The 22,237-nt window shown below is 46.0% G+C and overlaps 1 protein-coding gene across 1 annotated transcript in view; it reads right to left on the bottom strand.

Moving 5' to 3' along the window:
• Positions 1-22,237, bottom strand: part of plpp4 (phospholipid phosphatase 4) — a 418,453-nt gene that overhangs the window by 307,060 nt on the left and 89,156 nt on the right. Inside the window, exon 2 of the mRNA XM_070874999.1 lies at positions 16,420-16,528. Coding sequence (XP_070731100.1) covers positions 16,420-16,528 — 109 coding nt within the window. The remainder of the gene's footprint in view (positions 1-16,419; positions 16,529-22,237) is intronic.

The raw sequence follows: 22,237 nt of genomic DNA on the forward strand, positions 1-22,237 counted from the left end.
TGCATTTTCTACTTCATTAAACTGTCAGTCAGTAATGGTTGTACAGGTTGAGCGTCCTGAATCCGGCAACCTCGGGACCGAGACCGAGCCGATTTTCGTGTTTTTCCAAACTTCGGAACGTGTTTCTGATGTCCAAAATCCAGAAATACCCGAGCCCAGGTTCGAATATTTCCGGATTTTGGAACGTCAGAAAGCTGGGGGGGAGGGGGGGGGTTGCTCTCCGAGGAGCTGTTTGTGTCGCCGGGCCTGTCAATGAGGTAGTCGCACAGGCCCCGCCGAGGTGGAGTTGTTCGGGTGGGCCTCGCCACTAAGGAAGTGTTCGGGCCAGCGGGCCTAGTCGTAGGTGAGGTGTTGGGGTGGACCGGTGAGGAGGTCCCGAGGTAAGGGCAGTGGCGGCGAGGCGAGTGGAAGCGAGGCCCGAGGTCGGCAGGGTTGGTGGGTCCGGATTCCGGAACATTTTACGAATTCCAGGCGACCCTGCCTCCAATTGGTTTTGGAATTTGGACGCTCAACCTGTATCAACTAGCTTCTGATAATAGTGTAGCAACTTCGATTTCAGTATGAGAGTTTCATTGTGTGCCAAAGAATGCTGTAGTTAGAAAGAAGAAAGAAAGACTTGCATTTATATAGCGCCTTTCACGACCACCGGACGTCTCAAAGCGCTTTACAGCCAATAAAGTACTTTTGGAGTATAGTCACTGTTGTAATGTAGGAATGGAGTGGAGGACCCGACCTGTGAGAAACCACCAGCTACAGGTCGGGACCATAAAAGGAGCGGAGGTGCGGCGGCCCGGGAGCAGCGTGGAGACCACTTCAGGGAGCAGCGCGAGCTGGTGCAAGAGGGCGGCGACTTGGAGAAGGGCGACTGGATTGGACATCACTAAAAACCAGGTCGCTGATTGGAGCGTGGTAGAGCAATGTGATGGGGGCCCAGTAGAGGCGTGAGTTCGGGGCCGAGAAGAGGCGAGGGCCCAGGGGCAGCACGGGCCAACCCACACTGCGATATGTGTGCACGCTCGGTCCGTGCAGCAGAGCAGGTCTCCAGTCGTCGTGGTTAACCCTTGCCACTGGACCAAGACCTAGCTCTGTCAAGCCCGTGTGGTGGCTGGTGTGCAATGGCTAGCACACGTTAAAAAAATCCACCCACGGGCAACTTCCACCCTTCAAAATATAGTTCGGGATCTGGAATGTCAGGTCCTTCATTGAAACACCTGTGAACTCATCCCTTTTTGGTGTGGAAGCAAGTCATCCTCGATACAAGGGGCCGCCTAAGAAGAGAAGAAGTAGGAATGGAAACCACAGTTAATTAAGGTACTTGTGCTGTTCATATTTTTGGATGCACAAGGTAAGTAGAGTCATAGGTGCTGGTAGATAAACTGACAGTGTTAAAATGAATGAATACAGTTAGCAGAATGGAAGTAGCATTTCAGTCAGTAAAAATCAAAATAAGCACAGGCAGCTGAGGAGCAGCACCAGGCAAATCTCCCACTCTGGTGTGACATAATACTGATGCACTGCTGTTTTGAAATGATGTTCATTGTCATGCAGTGCCCACGTTTACATCCTGCTCAAATTACTTGTGATTCCACAGAAGTTCTAGCTCAGCTGCAGAGGGAACAGAATTACAATTTGGAACAAGTTCAAAATCCTTCGGTTCAGATTTGGTTGATTTGGTTTGTACAGCTTTGTATACAAATAGCATATCGTTGCTGTGTGTTTATAGAAAAACAAAACATTTTTCTTAAGGTAATTGAATACAACGTTGGCAGTATTTGACTTAGTCATCAATATTTACAGTGTGCTGCTTTCTCACTCAAACCCAGCACCAAGCTCATGGTCTACAGAGCAGTGGTGATACCCGCCTTCCTATATGGCTCAGAGACATGAACTATATACAGCAGGCACCCCAAAGTACCACCAATGCCGACTCCGCAAGATCCAGCAAATCCACTGGCAGGGTATGCGCACCAACGTCAGTGTTCTCGCTCAGGCCAACATCCCCAGCATCGAAGCACTGACCACACTCGATCAGCTCCGCTGGACGGGCCACATCGCCCATATGCCAGACACGAGACTCCCAAAACAAGCGCCCAACTCGGAGCTCCGACACGGCAAGCGAGCCCCAGGTGGGCAGAGGAAACGCTTCAAGGACACCCTCAAAGCCTCCTTGAAAAAATGTAACATCCCCACCGACACCTGGGAATCCCTGGCCCAAGATCGCCCAGAGTGGAGGAAAAGCATCCGGGAAGGCTGTTCGCCGAGAGCAAGCTGAAGCCAAACATCAACAGCGGAAGGTGCACATGGCAACCCAGGCCCCCCCCACCCACCTGTTCCTTCAACCACCGTCTGCCCCACCAGTGACAGATACTGTAGGTCCCGCATTGGACTCATTGGTCACCTGAGAACTCATTTCTAGTGTGAAAGCAAGTCACCCTCGACTCCGAGGGATTGCCTATGATGATGATGATGTCGAATAGCTAATGTTTAATGATTTGATTCTAGGTCTGATCAGACAGGAAAACAAACGGCGCCAGACAAGATTTCTTTTGTACTGCAGTCCACATTAAAGTAAGACACTTGAGGAGAAATGTTAGACTTTGTGCTCCCAGCAGAGAAATTTATCTGGCAGGAGCAGATAATAGATTTCATTGATTACTCAGTGTTCCAATATATGTGTTTATTTCAATTAAAAAATTTATGAGAATCTTTTGAGCCAACTTAACCGCAGCCCAGTCTCTTTCTTCAATGCCTCCAATCGAGAGAGTTTTGACGTAGTGACCCCTTTCCAGTTGCACTTTAAGATACCCAGTAGAATTTGATCTGATTCTTTGGTAACATTTTAACTTCACTTCAGCCTTCTTTTTTTCTGCAGTCATCCTCATCTTAATACATTTTGGAAACTTTTGGGCAGGAATCCCTACCTCCCCAGGTCCGTATGGAGTGTGTACGGACCCGGGAAGGCATCGCAAAAGCCGGTTTTCAGCCTGCAATGCGCATGCGCCGAAAACCGGCTTTTCCAACCTGTCAAGCTCGGGCTTGACAAATCCTCCATATCCCCACAGCCAGGACATTTGCATGGGCAAGAGTGTGGTATTTACCCATCTCTTGCCCAGCGAATGTCTTGAAAACTCTTGCGCCTGATAAAAGCAGGTACATAGCCTGCTTTTACCAGCGTAAGAGTTTTAAACATACAAAAACATATAAAAATAAAATTTAAAGGACACATTTTAACGTTAAAAACCCTGCCCACTAAGGTAAATTTATTTTAAACCATAATTTAAAAACATTTTAAAAAATCGGAAAAATATATATTTTTTCTAAGACATTTATTAATTTTAATTAAAATTAATCTTAAATATATGATGTCTTTTTTTCTATTTTTTATTTGTGTTAGGGTGTTTAAGGAGGTGTTCTCAATCATAATAAATGAAACTCCAACTTACGGAGTTCCCATTATTATGAATGAGAAAATACTGTACCTGGATTGGCTGCCCAGCGCCATGGGACTCTAGCTCCAGCATACGGACGTCATGACGTGCACGCGCTCCGATGCGCAGGGAGAGGAGGCCTCAGGACCAGGATGGCCGGTGGGCGCAGCAGGAAAAGGTAGGTGCGCATCTTTTTTACCTTTTTCTGTCGAGCGCCCGCGGGAAGCAGAGGACCTAGATTTCATGGCCTTTGTTAAGTGTAGCAATTTCTGTCCTGCACACAGATACTCAGTAAATGTTGAGTCGTATGTCTCGGGCCAAAATATGGCTAATCATCATTTTGAAACTTCACCTGACAATGGGTATATCTCCATTGCTCCAAGACATTATTTATTCACTTGTCTCTTTTCCAGATCTTAGCTCCAATAGTAACAGTATTTGGCTCATTTGCAAAACTCGAGAGCCTATTTTATTACTGTTTATCAGTCACATTATTCTGTCTAATTACTTTGCATTATTTGCTAGGATCGTTTCAGATGAATAAAAGTTTATAGCATTTACTTTTTAATTACTGTAGCCAAATATAATAAATGTGCTTTTAACAACCAATTGTTTTTCAATAAAGTTGCAAAAGTTGCTGAAACATGCTTCGAGCCTCATATTGCAATTTTTCAGAAGTGACCAGACAACCAGTACGTATTTAAAAGGACTGTTTTTTAACCTTATTAGTCAGCAAATTAAAAAAAAACCGAGGTCTATAAAATTATGAAAGGTTTTGGTAGAGTGGATACAGCAGGAATGTTTCCACTTGTGGGGAAAAGCATAAGTAGAGGCCATCAATATAAGGTAGTCACCAGAAAATCCAATAGGGATATCAGAAGAAACTTCTTTACCCAAAGAATGATGAGAATGTGGAATTCACTACCACAGGGTGGGGTTGAAGCAAATATTATAGATGCATTTAAGGGTAGATTAAACAAACACATGAGAGAGAAGGGAATAGAGGGTTATGCTGATAGATTTAGATGAGGAAAGACTGGAGGAAGCTCGAGTGGAGCATAAAGACCGGCATTGGGCTGAATGGCTTGTTTCTGTGCCGTATATTCTATGCAATCCTATGTAATCATGACACTTACATTTGCCCACAGACTTTCTATGGGCTTTTGCACTGCAACTTATGGTGATTAGAAATCCATTTTGGTGCAGCAGGGGATCTGGGACCTCTGTGAACAGGAGAAGCAACAGCGTGTCTCCTCAATCAGATTGAAGAATCATTACTGAACCAGGCAGAGTCTAAAACAGGAAGTGTCAGTTAGATTAGTTCATTCAATGCCAAATCATGTACAGAAAGCAAAATAAAGACATAAAAAGAAAGATGGGATTAAGAGAGAGATAAAAGACAAAAAAAGGTTGAAGTTTTTCTTAAATCTCCAACAATAATTAAAATCTGAAAGAATGAGGCTCCACACTTGTAAAAGTGAATTTTCAGTGCCAGAGAGGCTGTTTGGCAGCAATTAAGACATATCACACCATTAAAAAATGTATTTACATTGGAATGGACAAGTCCTAACTTTTTCTATTGAGTTTGATGGGTGTCTAGTGCATAAATACTGCAAATGCATGCTTGTATTGAATGCCGAATTGCTGGGCGAGGTAGTGAACAATGTTCCCGGTAATTGTTTTGCACCGCGCGACTCCTTAGAGGGACTGCACGGGCCATTCAAAATACTGTGCAAGTGTGGTTTTTGCAATCAAAGGTCGGCAGGCCGACTGTGTGGGATCCCTGGAGTGCTGTGTGACTGCGCAGGTTACAGGGAACATTGGTAGCAAAGCTTGTTGGGAACATGGCAACTCGGACAGCAACTTCCTGATTTCCACGTTTAACTGCACATGTGCAGATGCCAGAAGTGGCTGTCAGATTAATAGAAAGAAAGAAAGACTTGCATTTATAAAGCACCTTTCACGACCACCGGACATCTCAAAGAGCTTTATAACCAAAGAAATACATTTGGAGTGTAGTCACTGCTGTAATGTGGGAAATATACTTTAATAAGTTATTGTTACTGCAAAGTCTGGGCCAATGCTATTCTGACAAGAATAATTTGGTTAATAATGGATTTTAAAGAGTATTGACATAGAAGAAAATTTTTAAAAACATTCTAAACTGTGACAGTAAGTAGAACTATTGGCTTTTACTGAAATATAATTCTAGCCATAAGCATAATCCTATGCTTTGAGATTGACAGGCAGCTTACATTGGCAAATATTAGAATGTAGTTTCAAAGCATATGAGACTCTCTTCTACTGAACGAGAAATATTCACAGCTCAAAAGAGCAGCAGGACCTTGTGTCAAAATTGTGCTAGGTCTATCTCATGGATTTTTTAAATCGGCCTCATTACATTTTCATGGCGAGTTCCTGGTCCAGTCAGCCTGACTGTGGCGCTTACTGTGAGCTGGTGAAGTGGAAGGGAACCCATGCTTACTGTGAGCTGGTGAAGTGGAAGGGAACCCATGCTTACTGTGAGCTGGTGAAGTGGTGGGAGTTATGTATCTGTAAAGCATGCACTCCCATGTTCCGCCACCATGGAGCACATCCCCTGAAGTCACAAGGGATCCCAGCATCCCTTGGGAGCACTGTATATAAGCCGGCCCCTAAGGCCTGTTCCTCACTCTGGAGTGTCTTAATAAAGACTGAGGTCACTGTTACTTTAACCTCCCTGTGTGCAGTCTCATCTGTGTTAGGAACACAGTAACTGGCGACGAGTATAGGAATCCAACGCAAAGATGCAGCAAACTGTGGACATCCTGGAGAAGTTCTCGGAGGGTGAGGACTGGGAAGTCTGTGTCGAACAGCTAGACCAGTACTTTGTAGCCAACGAGCTGGATGGAGAAGGAAGCGCTGCAAAAAGGAGAGCGGTCCTCCTCACAGTCTGCGGGGCACTGACCTACAGCCTCATGAAGAATCTTCTGGCTCCAGTGAAACCCACAGATAAGTCATATGAGGAGCTGCGTACACTGGTTCGGGACTCGAGGGAGAGCGTGCTGATGGCGAAGTATTGGTTCTACACGTGCCAGCGATCTGAAGGCCAGGAAGTGGCGATCTACGTCGCCGAGCTAAGGCGACTTGCAGGACAATGTGAGCTTGATGGCTACGTGGAGCAAATGCTCAGAGACTTTTTTGTACTGGGCGTTGGCCATGAGACCATCCAATGAAAACTTTTGACTGCAGAGACACCGACCCTCAGTAAGGCCATTGCGATAGCACAGGCGTTTATGTCCACCAGTGATAACACCAAACAAATCTCTCAGCACACAAGTGCTAGTAATGTTCATAAATAAACTGGAACTGTGTTTGTGAGCAGAAATGTACAGGGCAGAAACCACAAGTCTGCAACTGCCAGCAGGCCTCAGGTGACCTAGATGACTCAGAGTCCGCAACAAAGGATGAATGCAATTGTGGAGGCTTCCATTCAGCCTATTCATGCCGTTTCAAGAGCTTGCAAGAGCTGTGGAACAATGGATGAGCTGCAAGCTCTGCAAAACCTGTTAACCACCACGTGGCAAAGGAAGATCGGTCCATGATGGATCAAAGCAATTTCGAGCCTCAGAGAGAGGAGGCAGATGCTGAAGTACACGGGGTGCACACATTTTAGACGAAATGTCCACCTATAATGCTAAATGTAAAATTGAATGGCTTACCTGTAGCCATGCAACTGGACACTGGCGCTAGCCAATCCATCATGAGTAAAAAGATGTTTGAGAGACTGTGGTGCAACAAGACACTCAGACCAGCCCTCAGCCCCATTTACATGAAACTGAGAACGTACACCAAAGAGCTTATTACTGTCCTGGGCAGCGCCATGGTCAAGGTCACCTACGAGGGCACGGTGCATGAACTGCCACTCTGGATTGTCCCGGGCAATGGTCCCACACTGCTTGGAAGGAGCTGGCTGGGCAAAATCCGCTGGAACTGGGATGACATCCGAGCACTATCACATGTCGATGAGGCCTCATGTACCCAGGTTCTTAACAAATTTCCTTCCCTTTTTGAGTCAGGCATTGGAAACTTTTCCGGGGCAAAGGTGCGGATCCACTTGGTCCCAGAGGCACGACCCATTCACCACAAGGCGCGAGCGGTACTTCACATGATGAGGGAGAGAGTGGAAATCGAGCTGGACAGGCTGCAATGCGAGGGCATCATCTCCCCAGTGGAATTCAGCGAGTGGGCCAGCCCGATTGTTCCAGTACTCAAAAGTGATGGCACGGTCAGGATTTGCAGCGATTATAAAGGAACTATTAATCGTTTCTCGCTACAGGACCAATACCCGCTACCTAAGGCAGACGACCTATTTGCGACACTGGCAGGAGGCAAGATGTTCACCAAGCTCGACCTGACTTCGGCCTACATGACGCAGGAGCTGGAGGAGTCTTCGAAGCTCCTCACCTGCATCAACACGCACAAGGGATTGTTCATCTATAACAAATGCCTGTCTGCAATTCGGTCGGCTGCAGCGATCTTCCAGAGAAACATGGAGAGCCTACTCAAGTCGGTACCACACACGGTGGTCTTTCAGGACGACATATTGGTCACGGGTCAGGACACCGCCGAGCACCGACAAAACCTGGAGGAGGTCCTCCAGCGACTGGATCGCGAAGGGCTGCGGCTGAAGAGGTCTTCATGGCAACAGAAGTGGAGTTTTTGGGGAGAAAGATCGCGGCGGATGGCATTCGGCCCACAGATGCCAAAACAGAGGCTATCAGGAACGCGCCCAGGCCACAGAAAGTCACGGAGCTGTGATCGTTCCTGGGACTCCTCAGCTATTTTGGTAACTTCCTACCGGGGTTAAGCACCCTTTTAGAGCCCCTACATGTGTTATTGCGTAAAGGTGAGAACTGGGTATGGGGAAAAAAACAAGTAATTGCTTTTGAGAAAGCCAGAAACATTTTATGATCCAACAAGCTGCTTGTATTGTATAACCCGTGTAAAAGCCTTGTGCTAGCATGTGATGCATCGTCATACGGAGTCGGGTGTGTATTACAACAGGCTAACGTTGCGGGGAAGTTGCAACCTGTCGCCTATGCCTCCAGGAGCTTGTCTAAGGCCGAGAGGGCCTACAGCATGATTGAGAAAGAGGCATTAGCGTGTGTGTTCAGTACCTGTTTGGCCTCAAATTTGAGCTTGAAACCGATCACAAGCCCCTCACATCCCTGTTCGCTGAAAACAAGGGGATAAATACTAATGCCTCAGCCCGCATACAAAGGTGGGTACTCGTGCTATCAGCGTATAACTATACCATCCACCACAGGCCAGGCACCAAGAACTGTCTGGATGCTCTCAGTCGGCTACCATTGCCCACCACGGGGGTGGAAATGGCGCAGTCTGCAAACTTGTTGATGGTGGCACAGCCCGCAGACTTGTTGATGGTCATGGAAGCGTTTGAAAATGATAAATCACCTGTCACGGCCCGCCAGATTAGGACTTGTACCAGCCAAGATCCTCTGCTGTCCCTAGTAAAAAAACTGTGTACCGCATGGGAGCTGGGCCAGCATCCCCATTGAAATGCAAGAGCTAATCCAGCTGTTCCAGCGGCAAAAGGATGAGCTGTTCATTCAGGCAGACTGCCTGTTGTGGGGTAACTGCATAGTGCTACCCAAAAAGGGCAGGGAGACGTTCCTCTCAGATCTCCACAGCACACACCCGGGTATAGTAATGATGAAAACGATAGCCAGATCCCACGTGTGGTGGCCCGGTATCGACTCTGACTTAAGAATCCTGTGTGCGGCAATGCAGCGTGTATGCTCAGTTGAGCAACGCGCCCAAAGAGGCACCACTAAGTTTGTGTTCCTGGCCCTCCAGACCATGGTCGAGGATCCATGTCGACTATGCGGGCCCGTTTCTCAGTAAAATGTTCCTGGTGGTGGTGGATGCTTTTTCAAAATGGATTGAATGTGAAATAATGTCGGGAAGCACCGCCACCGCCACTATTGAAAGTTGAGAGCCATGTTTGCCACCCACGGCCTGCCTGACATACTGGTCAGTGACAACGAGCCATGTTTCACCAGTGCCGAATTTAAAGAATTCATGACCCACAATGGGATCAAACATGTCACCTCGATCCCATTTAAACCAACCTCCAATGGGCAGGCAGAGCGGGCAGTACAAACCATCAAACAGAGCCTCAAACGAGTCACAAAAGGTTCACTCCAAACCCGCCTGTCCCGAGTACTGCTCAGCTACCCCACGAGACCCCACTCGCTCACAGGGGTGCCCCCGGCTGAGCTACTCATGAAAAGGACACTTAAAACCAGACTCTCGCTGGTTCATCCCAACCTGCATGATCAGGTAGAGAGCAGGCGGCAGCAACAAAATGTAAATGATGGTCGTGCCACTGTGTCACGGGAAATTGATCTGAATGACCCTGTGTATGTGCTAAACTATGGACGTGGTCCCAAGTGGATCGCGGGCACGGTGATAGCTAAAGAAGGGAGTAGGGTGTTTGCAGTCAAACTTGACAATGGACAAATTTGCAGAAAGCACCTGGACCAAACGAGGCTGTGGTTCACAGACTGCCCTGAACAACCCACAGCAGGCACCACCTTTTTCGAGCCCACAACACACACCCAAAGGATTAACGACACCACCCCGGACCAGGAAATCGAACCCATCATGCCCAATAGCCCAGCAAGGCCAGGCTCACCCAACAGCCCTGCAGGGCCAACAATATGCCAGCCCAGCAAGGGCACAGCCAACACATCAGAACAGACATTTGTACCGAGGTGGTCCACCAGGGAAAGAAAGGCTCCCGACCACCTCACCTTGTAAATAGTTTTCACTTTGACTTTGAGGGGGGAGTGATGTTGTGTATCTGTAAAGCATGCACTCCCATGTTCCGCCACCAGGGAGCGCATCCCCTGAAGTCCCAAGGGATCCCAGCATCTGTATATAAGCCGGCCCCTAAGGCCTGTTCCTCACTCTGGAGTGTCTTATTAAAGACTGAGGTCACTGTTACTTTCACCTCCCTGTGTGCAGCCTCATCTGTGTTAGGAACACAATACTGGGGAACCCATGCTTACTGTGAGCTGGTGAAGTGGTGGGGAACCCATGCTTACTGTGAGCTGGTGAAGTGGTGGGGAACCCATGCTTACTGTGAGCTGGTGAAGTGGTGGGGAACCCATGCACCACTGCAGCCCTTGAAGGCTGTACCTACTACTTAAAGGGGCAGATTAATTTTGGCTAGGCCGAGAGGAAATGGCTGAAGGAAGGAGCAGATCAGTATTTTGGATGCGTGTGTGGAGGTCCTGTTAAATGAAATGCAGCAAAGGAGGGTTGTCTTCTCTGGCATCCCAGGGCACCCTCCTGTCAGAAGAAAGTTTCTGGCATGAATGCATCTCCAACATGCAGAGAACCCTGGAGCCAATGGGAAAAGGTTAATAGCCTCATGAGGTCTGCCAAGGCTAGCCAGCCTTGTAGATGAGTAAAGTATGCAGGCCAATAACTGTTTCCTTTCATCCTGTTACATTCGGACTCAGGCTGCATAGCAGGGCTTCATAAAACAGCTCTTTCTAAGCTTAACCTACATGCGTATACTGCAGCAGGGCACACTTCCTTACTGCCATTTCAAACTGTAACTGTTGTCATGTGGCCATTTGGGGAAAGTGCCCCACAAAGCAAGACTCCCACATAATGTGCAGGGGTATCACTCGCCCTTGCACTTTGAAACGGTACTTCTATATAGTAGAGCTAGAGAACTTTGTTCTGACTCGATGTTGGATGACTTATCCCTGCTTTTGGTGGTAGCCAAGTGTAGTAGCATGACTAGATTGATACTTCATTCTGAGCTATACATGGCACTGCTCTTGCCTTACCTTTGTTTGATTTTGAAACCTGAGATTTAATGCAGCCAAACCCATCCAGCTGTTTACCATTGTGCTCCCACCTATGGTGGGTCAGAGGATCAGGTGGTGCCTAATAGGTCTGATTCTTTTTAAAAATTCGTTCTGGGATGTGAGCATCGCTGGCAAGGCCAGCATTTATTGCCTTTGAGAAGATGGTGGTGAGCTGCCTTTTGAAATCGCTGCAGTCCGTGAGGTGAAGGTACTCCCACAGTACTGTTCGGGAGGAATTCCCGGATTTTGACACAGCGATGATGAAGGAATGGCAATACATTTCCAAGTCAGGATCGTGTGTAACTTGGAGGGGAACTTGCAGGTGATGGTGCTCCCATGTGCTGCTGCCCTTGTCCTTCTAGGTGGTAGCGGTTGCGGGTTTGGGAGGTACTGCCGAAGAAGCCTTGATGAGTATCTGCAGTACATCTTGTAGATGGTACACACTGCAGCCACGGTGCGCCGGTGGTGGAGGGAGTGAATGTTAAAGATGGTGGATAGGGTGCCAATCAAGCGGGCTGCTTTGTCCTGCATGGTATTGAGCTTCTTGAGTGTTGTTGGAGCTGCGCGCATCCAGGCACGTGGAGAGTGTTCCATCTGTGAGTCAGACTATTGCTTAACAATATTGTTTGACCACAACAATTGCAGCGGTTCAAGGAGAAGCCCCACTAGCACCTTCTCAGGGCAACTAGGGATGAGCAATAAGTGCAGTTTGTCCGTGTTAACCCACATCCCGAGGACAAATAAAAAAATACACTTGCAATCTGCTTTATTCCTCCCCTCTTGCTCCGAGCTTTTAAATAATTCTTGACAGGAAGAGAGGAGGTGGAATTGTGTTCTAATACTGTCCACCTTCATTTCTCTCTATAGGTTTGAAGATAATCGTAAATGAAATACTCCCTTTGGTTATAAAATTGTGTAACTGGATCTCTGATAAGTGGCTTAGTATTGCAATACTCCAAGCCTCAAAAGGCAATAATAGACAAAAAGTATGGTGGTAATACATAGGTGTTTGTGTGGACTAACAATGATATATCATTAATTGGTTTTGAGTCAACAGACATCTTTAAGTTGCTTTTGATGATTTGGGGACCTTGTAGAAGGTGCGTGTGACAATTCTTCTTTTTCCAGCTGATACAGATCTTTCCCAAGAGCTGCAAGCCATGCTTTACAGCTGTGCTGGGAGATGAGTGGTGATTACACATACTGCACTGGAAGTTAGAATATAATTACATTGCTTTTATTAAACTTTGTTCTTGAAGGGACCAAGTAGTCTAGTGGGTGGTACTGTTCCCTTGACCTGTGTTCAGCTCAAACTCAGACAGATTTAATTAAATTCTCTCATTTTTGACAGCTGTTAATGGTTATCATATGAAATGGGTTTGCTTAATCTCAATCCAGTTCCCAGTGAATGTGACCTTATTGCTCAAAAGTACCATAAAGTTCTGACCGAACTGGCAACAATCTATAAATCTTGCTCAATCTGACCACAAGGATAGACAGCAGGCTAATGAAGAAAATCATACTGGTGCAGTAGGAGGCTATGTATAAATGGGTTGGCACCAAGCATTACTTTCTACAGGATGCAAGGTCACCAACCTGAAATGTTAACTCAATTTCTCTCTCCAACATTGTGCCTATACTCAATAGAGTTTAGAAGACTGAGAGGTGATCTTATTGATTCTGAGGGGGCCCCTCATGAGGGAATCTAGAACTAAAGGACATAGTTTCAGGATAAGGGGCCGCCCATTTAAAATGGAGATGAGGAGGAATCTCTTCTCTCAGAGGGTTGTAAATCAATGGAATTCCCTGCCCCAAAGAGCTGTGGAGGCTGGGTCATTGAATGTATTTAAGGTGTAGATAGACAGATTTTTGAATAATAGAGGAGGCAAGGGTTATGGGGAATGGGCAGAAAAGTGGAATTGAGGCCAAGATCAGATCAGCCATGATCTTATTGAATGGCGGAGCAGACTCGAGGGGCCAAATGGCCGACTACTGCTTCTATTTCTTATGTTCTTATGTTCACTGATGTTGCCTGACCTGCTGAGTGTTTCCAGCATTTTAATTCAGATTTCCTGCATCTGAAATATTTTGCTTTTGTCTTTCTGCACGGTGACCTTTCGACACAGGCAGTGAAGCCAATAAAAATGAATCATGTTTCCAGTTCTGAAGAGGTCCAATATTTAAAAATTCATCCTTCATTGCTCGGAGGAGAAATTCAACTCTCAGTTGTCCGTTTCTTCCACGTGCCGCATTTAAACTGCGCAGGAAGTATGCCGGATGCCAAATTAGCTTGGATAAGAATATAAGAACATAAGAATTTGGAGCAGAAGTAGGCCATACGGCCCCTTGGGCCAGCTCCACCATTCAATATGATCATGGCTGATCTTTGAACTCACTCCACTTTCCCGCCCGAACCCCATATCACTTGATTCTCCCAAGAGTCCAAAAATCTATCATTTTCAGCCTTGAATATACTGAATGACAGCATCCACAGTCCTTTGGGGTAGAGAATTCCAAAGATTCACAACCCTCTGATTGAAGAAATTCCTCTTCATCTCTGTCTTTAATGGCTGACTCGTATCCTGAAACTATGTCCCTAAGTTCTAAACTCTCCAGCCAGGCAAAACAGCCTCTCAGCATCTACATTTGTCAATCCCCCCTCAGAATTTTATGTGTTTCAATGAGATCACGTCTTATTTTTCAAAACTCCAGAGTGTATAGGCCCAATCTACTCAAACTCTCCTCATCCTCTCATCCCAGGGATCAATCTGGTGAACCTCCATTGCACCGCCTCTAAGGTCTTTTAATCGTCCAGAACACCTGCCTAAAACAGGCATTGGGCTTCTTAACTATGCAAATCATGGTTCTATACCTGTCTTAGGACCCCGGGCAAAATTCAGGTACGAATGTGTAGAGTTGCCCCCCACACCGTTGTATCACGCGTTGAGTGACCCAACCAGTGGTTCTTGAAGGGGCCACTGGAGGCCACTCAGCAAAAAAAAGCGCAACAAATTATCATTGTTATTTTTGTAGGTCCAGGAGAAGCAAGAATGCTCTTCATGGAACACACCCCCCCCCAAAAAAAAAATTTCTGGCCCATTGCCAGCACATTGGTGGTCTCTTGTGTGGTTGCCTCCCTCTCCCAGACCTCACCTGCCAGTTGGCTCAGTGTCTCCCGCTCCCTTCCACTGGCTAACTGCACCAAGCTCCCGTTTGGTAGACTGCAGCTTGTGGGGTGGGGGGTGGCATTTCAACGATGCCCACAGCTGAATTAGGCTTGGTCCTCAGGCCGATACTGACTGCATGCACAGCCATTGCTCTGCCGACTTTGCGCCTGTTTTGGGCACAAGTCGAATTTCTCACCATTCATTTCTATTCAACTCTTCGGCAAAATTCGTTTTAATTATCGGTGATCCACGAGCGTTGAATCAACAGAAGCAAAAAGTCAAGATTTCAGTTTCAGGAAAAAAAAATCATAAATCTGCCCTGATTTGGTCTTTTATCAGCCAAATCAAAATTTTAAAAGACAACTAGTATTGATATTAGAAATGAATCATTGTTTCCTGACACTGGTGTGTCAGATTTCCAGGCCATGGCTATTATTAAATATATTGCGACGGGAGATCCAGATAAAATTGACTTCCATTCAATTCCAAGTAGTCTGCAGCCCAATCTACATACCAAAGGCACAGCAGACAAATGATCAGCACAGTATATAGATCAAAGCTGTGTAAATCTACGTTTTTAACTTTTTTTTAGATAGGTTGTGGAATCTTTATAGCTCAGTCTATGTATAAAAAATAGGAGGAGGGATATAGTGAAAGACCCAAGGAATATCGAGTTTCCAAGTATTAATGGAATGTTAATGACGGTGTACATATAATGGGTAATTAGGAGTGAGCCCAAAGCTCAGTGGCAGCATTCTTGCCTCTGGGCCAGAAGGTGCAAGGTTCAAGACAGGGGAGTCTATGCTCCAGGTTTTGAATTCTCGGTTGATTTCCAGCGGGCTACTCTTGTCTGGCGGGTGTCGGCAGCCCCGCCCCCCCACAACCTCCTCACCCCCTCCTTTCATTGTACGGGTTGTGGGAGCCCGTAAAACAGTCCTGCCATATAGGACTGGCCTACCCAATCCGCTGGTATAAAGATGGTCACAGCCATGGAAGGAGCGTTAACTTGGCCAGTCAGACTGTTCCTCAGCCGGCGAATCCTTCCACTACTTTACACTGTTCCCCAAGGGAATCACCATAAGTACGACTAGGAATACCCCCCCAAAATACAAAAACGCTTAAAATAAATTTAAAAAACATCACATATTTAAAATTAATCAAATGGAATGTAATTAATTATTCAAAACAAAAATGTAATTTTTGAAAAATAAATTTACATATTTTAAAGGGTCTAAAAATAAACTTGCCTTATTTTGCAGATTTTTAAATGTTTAAATTATTGAAAAAAAATGAAATTTACTGTCTTGTAAAAGTCTTGCACTGATATAAGCAGGCCTTACGCCTGATTTTATCAGCCATAAGAATTTCATGGGCATTCGCTGGGCAGGAGTTGGGCAAAGAGCCCGCGGAGGCCCTTTTCTTCCGGATGCGTGCGATCTGTGAAGAGGATTCTTGACAGATCGCAAGTTCTGGGTTTAGGCGCATGTGCAGTGCATGCCTGAACCCAGAATCTGCGGGGCCCCTACGGGCGTGTGTGCACCTCGTACTGCGCCTGTAGAGGCCGCCAATTCAGGGCCATGATCATCTGACCACTTAAATTAACAATTGGAGAATTGGGGCCTGCACCCTCCAGAATTTAATATGCTGACTGAGACTCCCTGCCAGACCGCAAAGTTGGGAAATGAGCTCTGCAGTCTCCGGTGTCTGCACAGAACTTTTTATTGCAGTCCACTTTTAGGTCCTGCGATATCAAAAGGCATTGATTGGTAACATTGCAAACCTCAAATATTTTGCACAGAAAAAAAAGTCACTTATTATGATATTAGAAGTGAATGACCTATAGTGATATCCTTTTGCTGAACAATTGTGTGTGAATAACTATAAATTGGTACTCTTGTCCGTTTTCTGTTGTGATAAAACAAGTATTGTACTTACAAACATAATCCGTGTAGGTATGTGGTCTGACTGCACAATGGGGTTTTTGTACAGCCACATCTCTTCAGGCTGAATAACTCGCTGGAAAGGATCCAGAAATTCTGTGAGACTGTGGAGCAAAATGAAAAAATAGGTTATATTTGGAGAGAGGTTTCTTCCTGTAAGAATGGCAATGTGAAGTACCATCCTACTATGAGAAAAATAATATTTTATTTCACCATACTTACAGGAACAAGATTGGTCTAATGTCAGGATTGGGGTGACTGCTTTACCTTCCTGGTCTTTGTGCACTATGTTCTGCTTTGGATTTTCCCTGATTTTCTTCATACGTGGAGTATTTTTTCAATATAAAAGCCAGCAAGAAGATCTAACAAATTGCTCTTAGTGATCATGTAGTGCCACACAATGAGTACTTTGCTTCAGTAATGCTCTTTAAATCAAAGAGGACCATCATTGAACAAATGGACTGTTTTCTTCTGCGTGGTTTTGACTATTATTCTTTTCAGTAGCTCAGCATGTGGCAGCAATCTTTAATTTCTGTTGTAAAAATGTAATCTAAGGGCATAGTTACCCTAACTCGCACCAAGTCCCTTTCTCCCATCACCCCTGTGCTCGCTCCCCGTTAAGCAACGCCCCGATTTTAAAGTTGGCATCCTTGTTTTCAAATCCCTCCATGGCCTCGCTCCTCCCTATCTCTGTAACCTCCTCTAATCCCACAACCCTCCAAGATGTCTGCGCTCCTCTAATTATGGCCTCTTGAGCATTCCTCATTCTAATCGCTCAACTATTGGTGACTGTGCCTTCAACTGCCAAGGACCTAAGCTCTGGAATTCCTTCCCTTAACTTCTCCGCCTCTACAGCTCTCTTTACTCCTTTAAGATGCTCCTTAAAACATATCTCATCTGCCCTGATATCTCCTTAAGTGGCCCAGTGTCAAATTTTGTTTTATAACACTCCTGTGAAATGCCTTGGGACATTTTACTATGATAGCGGTGCTATATAAATGCAAGTTGTTGTTGTAGGTCATAGCTTGAGGCTGACATCTGGTTGGACCGATGAAAGCCGACAAACCTGAAACACATAGCCAACTCTGCCCCATTTTGGACCGTTGGTTCTCTATCACCCGAGAACTTTTAACATTTGCTTCATCCTCGCTGCACATGGTGTAATGCTGAAACACTGAGGCTGGGGTTTTATCGGCGCTGAGAGGGCGGGATCTGAGACGGGTCAGCTGTGAAAGTTGAAATGATTGACAGCGGGTCGGGACCCTGCTGTCAATATGCCTCCACGCTAGTTTCCCAGGTGTTGGGTCTGTCAGCGCTGAACGACCTGACACCAAGCGGTGGGGGAGGCAATTTAGATTATTAAGAGCTTGTTAACAGGGATTAAAAACGATTTTAAGCTCGCCTTTAGATTTTTAGAGTTCGCTAACGGCTTCCCCGCTGCCTGGGGATCACGTCAGGTAAGGAGGTTGGGAGTTGTGTCAGCATGGGATCATTTACTAACTTGACAGCTGCAAATGTTTTATAAAAGCTCCCAATTTCATAGTTGTTCACTTTCCAAGGCTATAAGCTGTTGCTTACTGCATTTGGAAGACAGAGTGAGCTTTACACAGCTAGCAAGTGCTTGGAGCAAACTCTCTATCCAGTGTCACCTCAGTGGAAAAATCTCCCACACCAGTGACAGATCACTTCTGTCATCTCAACCTCACCTGCCATCTATTCCATCAGCATCAGTGTCCTCGAAAAAATCTCACCTTGCTCCCCAGAATCCCACCATGATCGGCCCCACCACCAGCATCACCAGGCACACCAGCAGCACCAACAACACACCAATCTTCTCCGCAATCAACTGATGCTACACAGGGCATCAGCACCTGACCACATTGCTGCCCGGGATGCCAGGGATGGCTTCACCATTTCACTTGATGCCGTACACCTTGGCTGCCACATGATACTCCAGGTTGGCACCACCCTACACCAACACCATAAAGCATCCCGACAATGCCCAAGCCATTCCTTTCACACTCATCACCATTGCGGGGGGTACATTTATGTCTCACCATTCACTGCAACTCACTAAGTCACTTCCAAAAGTGCAGACAAATCTGTCCAAGAATGCAAAGTATTGAAAATAAAGGTTTCAATGTTTGACAACACATTAACAGAGTCTTCACATGAACATTGGCTAAAACACCCAATGCCTACCCTTGTGTGTTGTTAGTTGGTATACTTGCACTAGGTTGAGGGTGAGTGTGAGGGGTGGTTAGTGAGATGGGGATATGATAATGCAGATAGATAGAGAGGGATGGGTGGAGGTGCAAGGTAAGTTGGTGTGAGTAAGGATGTGTAGGGGTAGGGTAGGGAAGGCAGAGTGATGGGGATGTGATGAGTGGCACAGCAGGATGAGGTTGAGTGTGGCTTTGCAGTAACATTTCGTGATCTACTGAGATCATTGAAAGGTTTGCATCACTGCAGCCTGGTCCTCCTGAAGACATCCCTCCTGTGCAATGTGCAACCAGGCTGCGTTGGTCTAGGAATGCCTCGTTTGCCCATTAGAAGGGAAGAGTACCTCCCTGTGTTCTGTGACTGCCTCCATAGGCATATGGAGGGAATCATGGGAGAGCCTGGGTGCAGCCTTGCAGCTTTGTGCCATGCTTGTGAATATTTGCAGCACCTCAGTACTGTAGAGCACTGACAGCACAACGGGACATGGTCCATTTAAGGAAACCGGCTGATGACACGTCATCAAATGACGTCATCAGACCCGCTTCCTTTTAATTGGCCAGGAATTTCGATAGGCGGGCTGAACAAACTCAATCATCATAAAATCACTTCAACAGAGTGGGAGGGAGCAAGCAGCGGGCTGGGACCACACTAATGACCCTGGCCCTGCCTCGGTAGGCAAAATCGCAGCCTGGGACTATAAGGTCTCCCACCTAAACTCAACTTGTAGAACTGAATAACAGAAATTTACATCGCTCTGTAATTTTTTTTGAGGGGGGGTGGTCTTGTACCACTCGTTTTACATCCCCGCCAAAGTTGAAAATTACGTCCATATGCTTTAGTACTTAATCCAAATAAGTAAGTTAGTAGAAAACTACAATTTAATACAAAAGCAAAATACTGCAGATGCTGGAAATATGAAATAAAAACAGAAAATGCTGGAAATACTCAGCGGGTCAGGCAGCATCTGTGGAGAAACAGGGTTAATTTTTCAGATTGCTGAAACGTTAACACTGTTTCTCTCTCCACAGATGCTGCCTGACTCGCTGAGTATTTCCAGCATTTTCTCTTTTTACAACCATTTAATAGCTCATTGCTGAATTACAATGTCTATACTACGTTATAATATTGTTATATTAGTCAGCAATGGCTCAGCGGGTCAGGTGTCAAATTTATTTGTTTTGTCTTAAAACACTCCTGTGAAGCTCCTTGGGACATTTTACTACATTAAAGGCGCTATATAAATACAAGTTGTTGTATTGACGAATATCTTTGATCACAATGGTGTCTCCCAGCTACAAATAAGTACGGATGAGTAACAAACTGATTGCCTGGAGTTTGTTCTTTTTGGATGTCATCTTGACCTTATGGGTTTTCATTCACTCTGGTTAGAAAAATCGATGTAGACAGAGAGAAGGGCAAAATGTTTTGCACCATTTTCTCTCACTATTATTACTCAATAGTTTGGCAGGGAAGTATTTTGTCCCACCAGTAGATTTGTACCTACACGTGGGGTGGTGGTAACCAGTTCTCTGTGGCTGGAGCCCCAATATCAGAAGCAGCTTAAAAACAGGTAGACAGACAAAGGGAAATGAATCCATTCCCCTCCTGTGATTTTGGCAAGTTGATTAGCTCTTGTGGAAGACATACAATAACCCGTGGCAGAAGTGCTGCTCTTGTTGACTCTGATGGCATCAGAATAAGACCATTATCATAGGCAGTCCCTCGGAGTCGAGGATGACTTGCTTCCACTCTAAAAGTGAGTTCTCAGGTGACTGAAGAGTCTAATGTGGGACCTACAGTCTCTGTCACAGGTGGGGCAGACAGTGGTTGAAGGAAAGGTTGGGTGGGGAGTCTGGGTTGACGCACGCTCCTTCCGCTGTCTACGCTTGGTTTCTGCTTGTTCTCGGCAATGGGACTCAGGTGCTCAGCACCCTCCTGGATGCTCTTCCTCCACTTTGGGTGGTCTTGGACCAGGGATTCCCAGGAGTCGGTGGGGATGTTGCACTTTGTCAAGGAGGCTTTGAGAATATCCTTGAAATGTTTCCTCTGCCCACCTGGGGCTCGCTTGTCGTTTTGAAGCTCCGCGTAGAGCGCTTGCTTTGGGAGTCTCGTGTCGGGCATGTGGATGATGTGGCCGCCCAATGGAGCTGATCGAACGTGGTCAATGCTTCGATACTGGGGATGTTGGCCTGAGTGAGAACACTGATGTTGGTGCGCCTGTCCTGCCAATGGATTTGCAGGATCTTACGGAGGCAGCGCAGGTGGTACTTCTCCAGCGTTTTGAGGTGTCTGCTGTATACAGTCCACGTCTCTGAGCCATATAGGAGAGCGGGTATCACTACTGCCCTGCAGACCACGAGCTTGATGCTGGATTTGAAATCCTGGTCTTCAAACACTCCCTTCCTCAGGCGACCGAAGGCTGCACTGGCGCACTGAAGGCAGTGTTGGACCTTGTCATCAATGTCTGTACTTGCTGATAGTAGGCTCCCAAGGAATGGAAATCCAAGGTCTCGTCGTGGATTTTGATAATCAGAGGACAGTGCTTTGTGGCGGGATCAGGTAGGCAGAGGACTTTTGTCTTACGGATGTTTAGCGTAAGGCCCATGCTCTCGTATGCCTTGGTGAAGGCGTACGCGGAGGCCAAACTCCAAGCCATCATCAACATCTTCACCGAGGCGTACAAGAGAATAAGACCACTGGCTTCAGAAATAGCTGACATTTTTGAAATCCAAAACTGGCAGCCAAAACCTCATTGTTGCCTATTATTGGGAATAGAACAATTATATCACATCACTTTTCTACGGAACTGTGCTTTATCCCTGCTCTGCATGAGTAAGAACAGCTCTATTTAAAAACAATCTAGAGTTTATGAGGTTAATGTTAACCTGGAGCAGGTTTCGGGCACGGGGGGGAGGGGCTAGGTGAGTGCAAAATGCACTTGCTGTCCTAGATTTCAGGCCCGGGATATTTTAACTCGCAGCCCTTATTTAAATTTGATCGATGGATTTTCCATCCGATTGTGTCAGAGAAAGGCTGAGGCCTACTTAAAGAGCAAATGTTCCCTTCTAAAGGGAAGTTGCATTCACCTTACTGATATTGCTATCTTTCATTGCTGCAAAGTGCAAGATGAGTTGGAGACAAGCCCCCAGATTCTCTGAAACCACCCTGGGAGAAGAAGGGAGGCTGAGGAGGGAAGTTCTCTTTCCCATCAATGGAAGTAAAAAAAATGGACATTCACCAGGCCTGGAGAGAGGTGGCTGAGACCATCAGCTCCAGGAGCATCACTCCTGGGACCTGGGAGCAATACAGGAAACATTTCAATGACCTGACGAGACATTTAAGGTTCATCCAGCATTTATTTGTATTCGTGCTTTTTGCGTGCTCTAGCATTCTATAATTCTCTTGCAGAATCAAGCTGAAAGGTTTTCAGGGTACCATGAAAAGCAAAACGAGTAAAAGAAAAGATGAGGTTTAAGAGGACATCAAACTTGGGCTTTAAATGCTTAAAATTATAGAAGGAGCAAAAGATTGAAGGAGAGAAAGACATTTTCAAATTCTGGGAAAATATGGATTAAAGTGGGAGACCATGG

This window comes from Pristiophorus japonicus, chromosome 3 (assembly GCF_044704955.1).
Source record: "Pristiophorus japonicus isolate sPriJap1 chromosome 3, sPriJap1.hap1, whole genome shotgun sequence".
Classification (NCBI taxonomy): Eukaryota; Metazoa; Chordata; class Chondrichthyes; family Pristiophoridae; genus Pristiophorus; species Pristiophorus japonicus.